The 15,466-nt window shown below is 43.1% G+C and overlaps 1 protein-coding gene across 4 annotated transcripts in view; it reads left to right on the top strand.

The window, feature by feature from the left end:
• The first annotated feature begins 4,505 nt into the window (after window positions 1–4,505).
• The window catches only part of TPD52L1 (TPD52 like 1), a 98,957-nt gene continuing 87,996 nt past the window's right edge, over window positions 4,506–15,466 (top strand). For all 4 annotated transcript variants that reach the window (XM_059941281.1, XM_059941280.1, XM_059941284.1 and 1 more), the window contains exon 1: window positions 4,506–4,770. In XM_059941281.1, coding sequence (XP_059797264.1) covers window positions 4,752–4,770 — 19 coding nt within the window. In that variant the 5' untranslated portion in view covers window positions 4,506–4,751. The remainder of the gene's footprint in view (window positions 4,771–15,466) is intronic.

Here is a 15,466-nt window from a genome sequence, read left to right as displayed (position 1 = left end):
GTTTTTCCCCCTCTCTCTTCTAGGTACCAGCTCCTTTTGTCAGAGTGTGCGGTGGGGATAAAACCAAATGACTCCATACTTAACTCCATCTTACTGGTTGTGGTTGAGAGACGTCAGGCTCCCCTGGGCCCTGGTGGACCCCAGCTGACGGCCTCATGCTGCGCTCCTCTGATGCTCATCTCTTGGCTTTCTACATCAGCGGTCCTGGCAGGACGGTAGTTCACTAATCTCCTCCCAGCCTCCGCGGCCAACTCTCTGGCTGGTGGGCTTGAACAGGAGACATGCTCCAGTCCCCCTGAGGACTGAGAATTTTGTGAAGATGGAGAGAAGACAGTCCTGGTTCCTTCCCAGAGTACTTCCTCACCAAGCTCTCCCCATTTCCTTTTGCCCTGCTCAGTGGCATGATGTGGGCGTTGCCAACAAGCCCCTGGCTTCACAGATGTCCCACACAGACACTAACTGCCTCTCCCTTTGGGCAGCCCCTCCTGTCTTCGTGAGTGATTCTGCCATACCCATTTCTTCCCTCACGGAGCCTCCCTTTCTCCAGCCTCCTGGGAATGTGGGCTCACTAGCTGGTTCTCTCTCCCCTAACTTCCACACCCCATAGGGGTCTCAAGGGAACTCCTAGATATTTTCCTATACTGCTTGGAAGTGTGGGAAATTCAAAGTCACACTCATTCTGTCCTAACATTTCTCAAAACTATCTGGCCATCAGAGCTCCCCATGGAATTGTCAAAGCCAAGTCTTCTTTGCTCTGCTGGGAGGAGGGAAGGGCAGGGTTAGATACACAGACAGACCCATGCCTAAGCTCTCCTTCAAACTTCTCTTCCTTTCCCCCAACTCCTCTGGAAGTAGGGGCAGAAAATCCTCTCTTCGTCTGTTCACATTTCTTTTTCATTATATTTTGTTTACCTCAGGGGTGACTTTTTAATTTAAAAGCTCAAATTTTAATATCTTTTATCTTTAGATACTGTGGACAGTTTCTAGAACAGTCCTTCTCAATTTTGGAAGCACAATCAATATTACCTAGAGAGCTTTCAAAAATGAATCAAATCAAAATGTCTGGAGAGTGGGATCCAGGTAGCAGAAATGTTTGAAAGCCCCTCGGTGTTGTGCAGGTGCACCAGTGGGCTGGGAAACTGCTCTAGTCCCTGGGATAGGAGGGAAAGAACACACTAATTAACACCCCATAGAGCATGCTGTCACAAAATGTAGAAACTCAGACACAAAAAGGGGAAGAAACTTGCCTCGGTTTACACACAGCTAGTAATTTTCAGAGTGGGAATCAAATGAAGCCCCAAAGGCCACGTTCTCTTTCAGTGTATTAGTAAGGATCATGGTCAGAGCAGCATGCTTTATGTCCTTTCCCCTTCCTTCCTCAAATTTCTGTTTTCTGCCCATCTCCCAAGGGCGCCCTCAGCAGCTTACAAGTAACCAGGACTCGTTTAGGCAAGACTGCTGAGTACACCTTCCCTTTGGACACTTAAGATATCCACTGCATCCCCACCTCTGTAGAAAGATCAACTCTGGAGGAGTGAACCAGGTTTTCATTGACTTAACCAAACACCCTCCCGTTGTTTTCCATGTGGTGTATCTACAGGGACAAAGAACAAGAGGGTGAAGATGGTTGTTTTCCTAAGCTTTAAAGATGTGAAGGAAATTCATCATCCTAAGTGGCAAGGAAAAAGAAGGACATAGCACAGTCTTCCTTGCCTAAACCATTATGTGGGGAATAACACAGCAAACCTGGTTAATTCCTTCATCCTGCAAGACTCAGGTGAGGCAAGCATCCTCAAAGAAACCTTCCTTTATCTCCTCCCCCATCTGAGTTAGGAGACCTCCCTCATTTCTCACATGCATACTCGACTTAACTCTGGTACAGACTTATTATATTGCACTGCTTTATAAAGCATCTCTTTACACCTCCTTCTCACGAGACCATAAACTCCCCAGGTAAAAAGGATCACGGCTCTACCTGTATCCTCAGCATCTAGCACAGTCCTTGCTGCATAGAAGATATTCAGTAGCTGTTTCTGAATCAATATCAATATTTCATTATTATGAACAATGATAGAAGAGTTTAAGAGGGCAGACCTTAAAATTTTATAAATCAGAAAAATGAGTCAGAGTTTAGAAGAAGTTTAGATGACTCAAGCTAGAACATTGTTAACTATTTTTAGCTCCTTTTAACAGCTAGGAGTCAGCTGTAACCTGGTGTTTAATCTCCAGCGTAGAGAGGACCAGAACAGCAGAATAGACTCTAAAAAGTGATTTAATCACCGATTCTGATTCATCACTTGGCGCATCCGTGGTCACTATCACCAAAAACCATTTAAAAGCCCTATGCCTGGTGCGCTATAGAGGAATTTTTTAATATAACTTTATTTATTTTATTTATTTATTTTTGGCTGCATTGGATCTCCGTTGCTGCTCTCGGGCTTTCTCTAGCTGTGGAGAGCAGGGGCTACTCTTCGTTGCAGTGCACGGGCTCTAGGGAGCACGGGCTTCAGTAGTTGCAGCACGCGGACTCAGTAGTTGTGGCACATGGGCTTAGTTGCTCCGCGGCATGTGGGATCTTCCCAGACTAGGGCTCGAACCTGTGTCCCCCGCATTGGCAGGTGGATTCTTAACCACTGCGCCACCAGGGAAGCCCTATAGAGGAATTTTAATGGCACTGAGTACAAATCAGGGACATCTTCAACATAACAAAAAACACTAATGTGTTTTTACATGTGCCAGGCAATCATGAGTATTCCTTCTTTCAAGCAAAAATGTAAGATTCTATTAATGTTTATTAGACTATATTCTGAGAGTAACTATAGAACCTACTAGTTTGTTAATTGTTTATTCAATAAATCTTTTTTTAGCTATGAATTTGTATAAGGCTCTTTGGCAGGAAATATGAGAGGCTCAATATAAGACTCACACCGGACCCTGACAGACTTTACCATCTAAGAGAGAAAAAAGACTGAGTAATACAGAAAATTATTCAAGACCAAATGTAAGTAAATACTACATTGTATTTTGCAGATGAGGATGGTATAGATGGGAAGAAAAGGGGAAGATCTGTGACAGCTAAAGACCTGAGGAGGTGAGACAGGAGGTGATATTTCTTAGTCCCTGCCATGCTTTCTAGTCACATTGCCAGGCCAGGCCAGGAACAGAACTGTAAGTTTCTAGTCTTTTCTCTGAAAATATGACTGCTTCATCAACTTACAGGTACAGCCCATGGGTTTCAGATTAGAAAATATATCCACAGTTGATGCTTTTTATTTGCAGATTCCATATCTGTGAATTTGCCTCCCCACAAAAATTTATTTGTGACACCAGAATCAATAAAGTGCTTTCACGGTCCCTCCCAGACAAGGGTAGAGGCCTGAAAAATTTGGGTAAACAGGTGCACACCTCCCAGCAAAGGTCTAAAAAGGCTAAGCTCCACCTTCTTGTTTCAGCACTCAGATTATAAACAAGTGCCCTTCTCACAGACTACAAACAGACTATTTTTGTGTGTTATAGAGGGTGATTTTGCTATTTAAAATGACCCCCAAGCCTAGTGCTGAAGTGCTGTCAGGTATCCTAAGTGCCAGAAGGCAGTCTCTGCCTTAGGGAGAAATGCAAACATTAAATAAGCTTAAGAAGTTTCATTCACGTTTCTTAAGTTAAATAAGCTTAATAGCGCTGTTGGCCGGGGAGTTCAATGTTAATGAGTTAACAGCATGTATTAAATGAGGTATCTTTAAACAAAAACACACATAAAACAGTTATATACTGATCAGTTGACAAAAATTTGGGGTCCAGAATGTCAGAGGAACCTAACACTGTATTTCTACCAGGAGCAATGATTCCTTATTGTAAATCCACCCTCCTTCCTCTCCCCAGGGCATTGGCCCACTGTGCTGCAGCCCATGGATCTTGCCATTGGCCTAGCAACATCATTCACAATAAACTGTCCCATAAAAACAAAAACAAAAACAAAACACACACACACACACAAAAGTTCATCTCCAGCATTCTGACACCAAGTGTCAACTGTGGAACTTTCTTCACCTAGGATATTAATTCATAATTTTTCTTTTTGTTGATGATTGATACCCTTTCCCTTGATTTAAACGTACACATTATTTTTATCCCACATGCCCAGTAGTCATAGATTCCAAAGCCACTGGATCACTTGAGTACATAAGTGCCACTGTTTAATGAAATATGTATATTCAGGTCTGTAAACTTAAACATGTGCCTTGGAGTGCTACTTGCAGACGATTCGATTCTGACGGTTAAGTATTTACATGAACCATGGTGATATCCAAAAGAAAAATGCTTTTAAATTTGTGGATTATTTCATTGAACTATATAACATGGGTATCAATAAATGTATTCACTAAAAAACCCCCAAACACACAAAAAAGTGAAGGCACAGCCGACCTCAAGCCTTCATAGGGCGGAGCACGCTCCCCGAGCCCGGAGCGGGCGCCGTCCGCCCGATGCGCGGAGCGGCCGGCAGGTGGCGCCCAGCGGTGGGCTGCCTCCCCGCGAGGCCTGGGCCCAGGTGCACTGGAAGGGGCGGAGGTAACCAGAGGCGGGCAGACGGAGGTAGCTGCGCGGTCTCCACCCCTTCAGCGCTGCGCTCGCTACGAGGGTGCCGGGAGAGGACGCGAGCGGCTGTGCCAGCTGCGTTCCGAGCTCGGGCCCCGCTGCTGCTTCTCCTCCAAGCGCCGGGCGTCCCCGCCGCGCTCAGTCCGAAGTCGGCCACCATGGAGGCGCAGGCACGAGGTGAGTGGTCGCCGACCGCCCTGAGGGTCAGGCCCTGGGGCGCGTAAAGGCCCTTTCCTTGCATCACCTAACTTTGCTCCCGGACCGAGCGGATGGGTGACCGCTCCACGCGTCCGCAACTCTGCTCCTACCCGCGCCTGCGGGGCAATTCCTGCTCCCCAAACTCAGGATTTGCTGTGGGGCTGGGGACCAGTGAAGGACGCATGAAGTGCAGAGGACCCTCCGCAGGGAATGCGCCAGCGGAAGGCTCTACTTCTTTCCCAGCCCGTCGCCCACACGCTTCCCGAACCTCGTGGGCGCCCAAAGGACCTGTTGGGCAGGGACCGGAGTCCGCGTTTCGTTCCCTTTTCCCCGCGGGGAGTTGGGGGGAGCGCGACCCTCCTGCCCTGAGCGGTGGGCTCGCGTCCCGCGGCTCCCAACTCCCGGGCTGAGCGCGGCGCGCGCCGCGGCGGTGGTTCCGCGGGGACCCGGCTCTCCCGGCTACGCGAGGGGTTTGCAGGGCCGGGACCTGCCTTCCGAGGCCGGGAGAGCGTTACCGCCCGCTGATCTTCAGCAGCTCGACACGGGTGTCCTTGTTTCCCACGGTCGGGAGCGACCTCTGCCTCCCCAGGCGCGCAGGGCCGCCGGCCACGGTCTGGCCGCCACGCTCCCAGCTCCTGGGGTCGCCCGCTCGAGGAGCCCGAGACCGCTTCACCAAGGGCAGCCTGGTGTCTTGGGGTCACACACGGACGAGGGTTAGGGAATCCCGAAGGAACCGTACAAGAGTGGAAGTAAATGGTCGGTGGAAAGAAACAGAGGTGGGCGGAGGTGAAGCAGGAGACTGGTAGGAAGGACACGGACTCTGGAGTCTGTCTTGGGAGCAACGCCAAGAAGGGATGGGGGGCAGAGTTCAGCCTTTAAAACAATCACCACCACCTTTCTAACACACTGCGGGAAATCCTGTGAAGGCTTTTTAAAATAAATAAAAAACCCGGTTTAAAAAAAAAAAAAAGGAAGCAGAGGTTCATGACCGTATATGCTCGGCCTGTAGAGGCCTAAGCGTCCTGCGTGTGAGCGACTTGGCAGATACTTGGGCCTGGAGCCACCCAACAGGTTTGCTGCCAGGATTACGATGGTCTGAACAGTACAAACCATTCTCTTTCTTACCATCAGCCAAGATCCTGTGCATAAAGCTGCCACTTCCAGTATTTTTTCCCCACTCTCTAAATAGGAAAGGAGAATTCAACCAAGGGTTGTTGGTCAAATTCAAAAGCAGAAGTCAGGTTGGAGGCCTTCACTCCTAAACTGAAGCAGGTGGAAACAAGGCTGGAGCTTTCCAACCTGCTTTGCAGATTAGAATCATTTGCAGTCTTAAATACAGGCCCTGGCAGATTCCAGACCAATCAAATTGGAATCTCTGGGGCCTGGGCATGGGTATATTTGAAGTCTTCCCAGGTGAATCTGTTACTCAGTGAGGTTGGAGAAAAACTACAGCAGATAGGAATAGGAAACATTCATCAGGTTTCTGAAACTACAGATTGGACCCACTAGTGTTATTTGTTTGCTTTACTTGAGAAATATACTTAACAAATATTCCAGTGCTTTCCTTGGCCAAGCATGCGTGCTAGGAGGAACAAACACGGCCTTGATCTCTGCTTCATGAAATTTACAGTAGAGGAAGAGATGGACATTAATTTGATAGTTATTTGATAAGTAAAATGTAAAATTGCAGGCATCTTAATGATAAGAAGAGGACCACAGTGTAGCAAGAGCCTGAAAAATCTCCCGGCCTAGTAGGTGACAATCAAACCAGTAGAGTTTGTTTACTGTGTCCCTGTTTCTACTCTTCGTGCTTTACATGTGTTGACTCATTTCTTCTTCACAACAGTCTCATGAACTAAGTAGTGTTGTCCTTCCCCTTCTCCAGAAAGGAAACAGGTCAAAGATGTAAATTTGTTGTAACATCAAGTTCAAGATCTTCTTGCCCCTTGGCACATTTCTCTGGCTAAATGAATTGCCTCTTAGATTCTAAGAGAGTCCTGTGATTTCCTAAATGCAAGTTTCTATCCTCAACACCGTTTATTTTAGAATTATCTAGAGTGGGGATGGCTTCTCTTTCTGCCTCTTGATCTAGAGAAAAGCAAAACTGAGTGAGGTTAAGTGGTCAGCTGCTGATAAGATATCCCCACGTACTTTGCAGGGGACCACCCCCCACACAAATGCTATGGACATGATTTGTACACATCGCTCCATAAATGCAGCAGTGGGTCCTAGAAACGTTTCCCTAAGTGAAATGCTGCAGATATGTTCTTTGACTTTGGTAGAAGGTGAAACACAGAAGTGGGGTTAGGAGCAGAGCAATTCCCCGAAGAGGGCCTGGAGAACAGTATGCAGTGAGAGGCCCACAGGAGGCCAACGTTGCCAGTTGTTTTCCTGGTAGTAGAGAATTTGCTTTCATAAAAATGATATATTAGAGAGAGAATTTATTTAGGAACGTAGCATTTTCCTGAAACATATGGCAGTCCTTTAAAGTAAAAAGTTCCTGATCTTTTTGAACTACCTTTCAATATTTCGTTACTCTAGGAAATAACTTTTTGTCTTTCCCATTGTCTTCAATGTTAAAAGGCAAAATTTCACTTAACACTTGTACATATTAGATTAATAATTGTATTAGTGTCCTATAATTGCTGTAACAAATTACTGCAAATTTAGTGGCTTAAAACAACAGAAATGTTTTCTCTCACAGTTTGGAGGCTAGAAGTCCAAAGTCACTATCACTGGATCAAAATTAAGATGTCAGCAAGGCTTCGATCCCTCTGGATGCTCTAAGGAATAATTTTTCCTTACCTCTTCCAGCTACTGGTGGCTGTTGGTATTCTTTGGCTGCATCTTTCCAGTCTCTGCCTTTGTGGTCATATTGCCTTCTCTTCTGTCTGCCAGATCTCCCTCTGTCTCTCTTTTAAGAATGCTTGTGATTTCATTTAGAGCTCCCCTGGATAATCCAAGGTAATCTCCCCATCCCAAGATACTTAACTTCATCACATCTGCAAAGACCCTTTTCCCATATAAGGTAACATTTAGTGGTTCCAGGGATTGGGACCTGATATCTTTGGGTGCCATTATTCAGCCAAATTACAGTAACTATTTTTTATATTCAGACATTCTGCTCAGAAGGATTCTCAGAAGTCCATGAATGACATAAAGTAATAAACATCAGATTAATCCTGTTTGCAGATTCCATTAAAGTGAAAATGTCATATTTACCTTACTTTCTACTTTGCTCACAGGACATTTATTTGCACTCATCTTGTTCCAGGAAGAACTCAGGGCAGTTTATACAGATATATGAAACACAGCAAGGTAATGTAAATTAGAAATAGATGAAAGAAAACAAACCAGGATAAGAACAGAAAATGAAGCAAGGAATGAGCTCTAGAAAAATGAATACAGTTATATCCTTTTTATTAATATTCCATGAAAACAAATTCTTGCTTTGTAAACAAGGCATGTTATTTTTTTTACAAAACAGTAAAATAATCCCTTCTCTCCTAAATAGCAACAGGTCAAGTCTCTTATATTGTAGGGATCAGATTACCCAAAGAAAAAAATCTGTTTTCCACATTTCAGGGCATATAATCATAAACCTCAAACTGTGGAAGCTAGGTATTACACATTTTGATTAATGACTTTTGAAAATATTATGAAGAGCATTCTTAGTGTTTCAAAGCTACCTTCTATTGTTTTATTTTCCCTCTAAATAAAAGTTTTAAAGTAATCAGTGATGTTTATATAAGATAAAATCCATCATTTGCAACAAATCATGTACTATTGTTGCAATTAACATTCTTATAAAATGGAGTCATAACAAATCATAGATATTATAGTATATTGGAACCACAAATCATAGATATTATAGTATATTGGAACCTATTTTGAATTGCATTCCCTAATATACACCTTGTTTTCTTGATACCCTTGGTAGGCAGAATCTGAGAAGTTGCTTCAAAAAACTTATAAGCAAAAGAGTCCATTTTTCTGGCCAGTCATAAGATTTGGTACTTAGGGAGCTAAGTAAATAATAAATAAGTATTGATACTTTGACAAATAATGATTTGTCAAATAAATATTTCAACAAATATTTATTGATTACTATAGTAATAACAAATATTCAACAAGCACTTACTGTTGAGAGGTAGCAGGGAATAGTGGTTAAGATTTCAGAATCAAGTCAAACTGCTTGTATTTTGATCCTACCATTGTCACTTATCATTAACATGACCCTGAAAAATGTATTTGATCTCTCTGGGCCTTGGTTTCCCCATACATAAAGTGAGGAAAACAATAACAGCTATCTCATAGGATTGTAATGAGGATTTAACGAGTTAATATATGCAAAGTGCTTAAAACGGTACCTGACACTTCGTAAGTACTCTATAAACATTTGCTGATGTTTTTAGTAGCATGTGCCAAGAACTTTACATGCATTATCTTATTGAATCCTTTAATGACACCATGGGATAGATACTATTACTTTTTTAAAATTATTTATTTATTTATTTATTTATTTATTTATGGCTGTGTTGGGTCTTTGTTTCTGTGCAAGGGCTTTCTCTAGTTGCGGCAAGTGGGGGCCACTCTTCATCGCGGTGCGCGGGTCTCTCACTATCGCGACCTCTCTTGTTGCGGAGCACAGGCTCCAGACGCGCAGGCTCAGTAATTGTGGCTCACGGGCTTAGTTGCTCCGCGGCATGTGGGATCTTCCCAGACCAGGGCTCGAACCCGTGTCCCCTGCATTGGCAGGCAGATTCTCAACCACTGCGCCACCAGGGAAGCCCGATACTATTACTTTTAACTCATTTTATAGACAGGGAAAACTGAAGGTCAGAAAAATTCAGTGAGGAAGGCAGAATTCAGTTGCAAGTCCATCTGAGTCCAGAGTGTAAGCTCCACCACTATACTACACCATTTCTCAGGATGTGATGGGCAGTATATGCCAACGGGAAGCAAAGATGTGTTTGATTGACATGGGTCATCTTTCCAGGGAGGGCAACCAAGAAGAGTCATTTCTATGGGTAATGGCACATAGAACTAACTAGATGATATATTTCCATCTCATTGGGACTTTTTGAGTATTACAGTACTCATTAGAACTAATTCATATTGAGGGTGATAAAAACAATAATACTGTATTGTTTTTTTAAGTGCCAGATACCATGCTATTATGCACTTAAAAAAAATCATGTTATTACTAAATACAACAAAGTCAAGAGAAAGGTAATGTTATTTTCGTTTTACAGATGAAGAAACTAAATGACAGAGTAGTTACACAACTTCCTTTAATTCATAGGTCTTGGATGTGTTGGAGCCCAGATTTGGAATCAGAGAGTTTGACTCCACACTTTGGGATTTTACTAATATTCTATACCATCTCCTAAGTTGGTGTGTATAAGTGGTCAGTGTGCAAAGTTAAAAATAATAGATTTTTCTTGATGTTCTGTGTGGTCAAGGGGGTTTTAAAAGGGCAGAATTTAACCATACTATCCATTGCATATATGGGCAGCGTCTAGGTCTGGGAATATGACCCAGAATAGCTGAGGTCTGCAAGAATTAGCCCCATATTATGGCAAGTTGGGGTAGGGGTGCTTATGTAGCAACAGCTTGCTGTTCTAGTTCTGTTTTCAAGATGGGAAATTCTGTAAAATCACAGGCCATGTGATTCTTAGGACCAGTACGGAATTTTATCAGCAGCTGCAAGGAAAAGCCAGTTCAAAGGTGGAATGGTTCAAATATGTTATTCCACTTCGTGTTCATCTATATCTCGTAATCTCAAGACTTTAAAATAAATAAAAGACATAGGATCTACATGCTTGTCTCCAGAAAGTAGGGTCTGTACACTCTAGATGCCCGCTAAAAGGACTCATCTCAATGAATACCCAAAAAAGAAAGATTTTTATAGTCTCATGAGTATTATAATTACTTGTTTACCCAGATATGTTTTAATTTAACCGTCTCCCAGCATGTTAGCAGAATACCTACTTTAAGAAGGTACCTAGTGGAAAAAATGGAATCGTCAGAGGGTTTGTCCGTAAGCTACTGTAGCAATCTCTGTGTTAAATTTTTGTGGTCTAAAATGGCAATTGAAACAAACTTATGGTTACCAAGGGGGAAAGAGGGGGAAGGGATAAACTGGGAGATTGAGATTGACATATACACACTGCTATATATAAGATAGATAACTAATAAGGACCTATTGTATAGCACAGGGAACTCTTCTTAATACTCTGTAATGACCTATATAGGAAAAGAATCTAAAAAAGAGTGAATATATGTATATGTATAACTGATTCACTTTGCTGTACAGCAGAAACTAACACAACATTGTAAATCAACTCTACTCCAGTAAAAATTAATTTTTAAAAATGGCAATTGAAGAAAAGAGGGTGGCAGTCCCAGGCATCAGCCTGGCTTGCTCTCCGTGTATGTGGGCGTTCATCATTACTGCAGTTTTGGAAGGTCCCCAGCAACACTTTGAAGCCACCTTTTAAACTTATGGAGTTAGGATGCATAAGAACACGTAAAGGATGACCCCAATCTGTGGATTTTCCAGCCTGTCATTCTACTTTTCATTGAATATTTTAGAAATGAAGTGTAACTTATTTAAAATCTATGCATTAAATTAAGAATCATTATTCATGCACCAGGGAAGGCAGTAGGACATTTTAATGAATTTGAGTTGGCTAAATGAAAGCTTTGGGTCTTCAAGGAAAGATGAATTTTAAATAATTTCTCACAGTGTGAGTCGTTTATAAGTGTTACATTTTGATGCAGAGGGTGTGAAATTCCCAGAATAAAACCACAAATCTCCAAGAGTACCCCTTCATCACCACCATATTGCTTCTTTCTCAAAAGACAAAAATCTGACACTTGACTATTTGTGCTATAGCCAAATGATGTACCACACACTGAAAACCTGTATATATGTTACACCTTATCTCCAGACTTATCCATGGTTATTTGCACCTTACACAAATTACATTTTCCCTGCTGTGTATCTGAAACATAGAATCCTCCAAGCCCTTGGAAATTGCAAAATGCAATTTTCTTATAATTAGACACCTCTTTTGTCAATCAATAGCAAGAGCACCTTGTCAAGAATCCTGGAAGCAGAACTGATTCATTCAAAAGAAAAAGATAACTAGGGATTGGGGACGGTGAGAAGGGATCTCTTCAGATTTCTCAGTTTCAGAGTCTTTGGCTGTTGGATATTTGTTTGTTTTTCACTGATTTTCCCCCCTGCACATGAATGAGCTGAGAGAGTAGCAATAATGAGAGCAGAAAAGAAAATTGTTTATAAGTATTTCCAACATTCAGGATTTCAAAATGGATTCATTTCTACATGAAGACATCATGGAAAGATGGTTTCCTTACTTAAGAGTTAGGACAGGCCAGGAGGAAGTTGAAGTCTTTGGCCTCATTATTCCTCTTTTGATACCCCAGGTCTCCATCTGGAAATTTCAAGATATTCATTCTTCCTGCAAAGTTTATTTCAAGTGTTTGGAAGGTTCTTATAAGCACTCACCTATTTCTATTTTCCTCATTCCATGAAGGACATTACTGACAAGGAAAATATCTATTTATTGTGGGCCTACTGTGTGCCAGGCATGGTTGCAGTCATTTATGAGATGTCCCATCAGGTTCCCATAGTCCACTCTCAATGACACTGTCCCTGAAAGAAGAAAGCTTATTCTGAGCATTAGGACTTGCGTTTTTTTCACTGTGACAGAGAATGTATACAGATAAGAGAGATACGATGCATAGATACAATGTATAGAGATCAGAACACACATGCAGAAATTTTTTGAAATATGATCTTGCTATTTTGATAAAATCTGCATGTGAAGACGTAAGGGGAGTGTATCCACCAGCCAGAAGGCAGGTGGTTACTTCATGGCAGCGCTCAACGCATATGCTTTACAGATTCTCTTGCATGCAGGAGAAGGGCTGAGACCCAGGCCCCTCCTTTCGAGCAAGGGTTTTGTCCTCCACAAGGGAGAAAGGCCCTTGTACTTACAAATAAAAAATCCAATACATTTGAAAAGCAAATCTCGTATTGGAAAAGAAAGGGAGGTCAGTTGAGTAACAGTAAAAAACAGCGGTAAAACACACATCTGAAAAGAGATTCAGATATACATTTGAAAAGAATTGGAATCACAATATTGCCCACACCACATTGACTTAAGTTCTTTGATTATGTATGTTATGGGGTTGCTAACTTCCCTCATTAAGAGAACTGGACAAACAATAGTGGTATTAGCACTAACATTTTATAATCTACTATCCCAAATCTTACAATTAGATACAAATATAACTTTTTTTGACCTTTGCTACTGTAGAGAAAAAACCCATTTATATTTAGTGTCATCCCACATGTTGTGTACTTACAGTTAAATATGCTTGTTTGCAATGACCCAGGAATTCACAACATGTAAAAGTACAAAAACTACCTCCTGTAGAGATCTGACGTCAGGAAAAAAAGAACTTGATGCCAGTGTTTTGCTTGGCCCTCTCTTCCCCGATGACGCCCTGTGCCTGCCTCTGCAGACTTGCCTTCCTCAGATTTTTGTCTGTTCTTCTTAGTTCTTCCTCAAGGCTGAGGGAAAATAAATATTTTGGATTAATGTAATGGGACCTGTTATATAGAGTGGAGTTATAATGGTCCCATGTAATTGCTTTGAATTTGGGTTCTCTTTGAGGAAAGAGAAAATTAGCTCTTTCTCTTTAAAAAAAAAAAAAATCCAGTGGTCAGTCCTCTGACCGTCCCCATCTTAGTTGACCTACCAGCATCTCTTGGCGCAGTTGTTCATTCCCTCCTCCCTGGAGCACTTTGTTCTCTTGGTTTCCAGGATGCCAAGCACTTTTCCCCCCTCCTTCTTCGCAAGCCCCTCCTCAGTTTCCTTTGCCTTCTATCTGCACTTGCTCTCTTGGTGAGCTCCTCGGGACTTGTGCTTTTAAATTCCATCCATACACCAACAGACCAACAACTCCCAAATTTATTTTCCCAGCCTGGACCTGGCCCCTCACCTTCAGCCTACTCATTTACTATGTCTGCATGAATGTCTACTAAAATCTTGAACTTAACATGTCTAGCATTGAATTTCTGATCTTCTTCCTCTGAAATAACCCTAGTATCCCAATAGCTCCCAAAGTTATTGCCATCTCAGCTAATGGCAACTCCATTTCAAACATGGAAGCCCAAAACCTATCCCAGGAAAGGTTTTTGTTTTGGGGTCCACCCCCATCATATCCATATCCCATTTCCAGTCTGTCATGCCAACTCTACTTTCACAATATATTGAGAGCAGAACAGCTTCCCACCCTCTCTGCTGACCGTGCCTTGGTCCAGGCCGCCATTGTTTCTCACCTGAGTTTCTGCAGGAGTTTCCTAGCTGGTCTCCCTGCTTGGGCCCTGGCCTGTCTTCAGTCTATTCCCAACATAGTAACGAGAGTGATCATCTCAAAACAGGTAGTATCATGCCATTCCTCCCTTCAGAACTCTGCAGTAACTCCTCCTTTCACTCAGAATAAAGAGTAGGGTCCTTACTATGGGCACAAGGGTGCCACGTGATTCCCCTTCCTCCTCGTTATTTCCCCGACCTTATCTCCTAATGCTCTCCTTCGGAATTCCCTTTGCTGCTTCTTCAGAGCCTTTCAACTTACTAATCCTTCTGCCTCAGAAACTCTCCCTCAGCTACCTTCCTGGCTTGAGTCCTCATCCTCGTTTCCAGCCAGTGTTACCCTTAGTCCTGGCAACTGGGCCCCTGTTGTCAGGAGACAGTTCTCTGTCGGTCTCTCAAGTTTCTGCACAACTGGTCTTGTGAGCAAAGGCATTCACAGCTAGTTTTCCCTTGACTCTCTTTTCAAGGAGGTTTTGCATAGCAGGCAGCCTTGGAAGACAGAGACTGTCTCCCTTAGGGGCAGGTAGATTTACCGTCCAAAATAATAAAGATCAGGACTCCCTCTGGACCCCATGTCGTGCAGATTTGCTAGCAGCCCCTGTACAAAATCAGAGCATCCTAATGTCGGTGTTACTCTCGGAAACACGTCCCACTGTGTAATCAGGCAACACCTGGCCCTCAGCACGTCACCTTGTGGAATTAGGGCTCAGGGAACTGGTGCAATGATGTTACTATGGCTACTGCTATTGTTGTGAGTAATACATTTTCTTTTTTCTGTGACCCAGGAGTCTTGTATTTTCTGCCAACATCTATGAAACTGGCAGGCTAATTTGTTTGCTTGCAAGTGGGGTGAAATCCAACACTTCACAATTCTTGACACCTTTCCTGAGCCATTAACTTTAGAGGACCCCATTTTACCCTTCTGTGTGAGCCTTGTCTGGAATGAGTAGTCTATAGACCCACCTAGAACCTATGCCTCCTCTTCTAGACCGAGCTCTGGGTACCCGGGACTCCAGAATTCTCTGCCCAAACAGCCCTCAGTGTGTTACCAGGCTTGCCTGTGCCTTCCATGAGTAGACCATGCTGCCAGCGTGAACATTCTTCATCCTGAGAGATGACGGAGCTGGCTGCGCTTGGAGTTGGCAGTGGGAGTCGCTTGGACATACAGGCTAGGGTACTGGTTGTCAAAGTGCGATCCCTTGACCAGCATCATGGGCTTCACCTGGGAACTTGTTAGAAATGCAAATTCTTAAGCCCCACTC

The sequence above is a fragment of the Balaenoptera ricei genome, chromosome 12 (genome assembly GCF_028023285.1).
Source record: "Balaenoptera ricei isolate mBalRic1 chromosome 12, mBalRic1.hap2, whole genome shotgun sequence".
Taxonomy (NCBI): domain Eukaryota; kingdom Metazoa; phylum Chordata; class Mammalia; order Artiodactyla; family Balaenopteridae; genus Balaenoptera; species Balaenoptera ricei.
The sequence above is the reverse complement of the archived record's forward strand: the minus strand, read 5'-3'. Positions and strand labels throughout refer to the sequence as shown.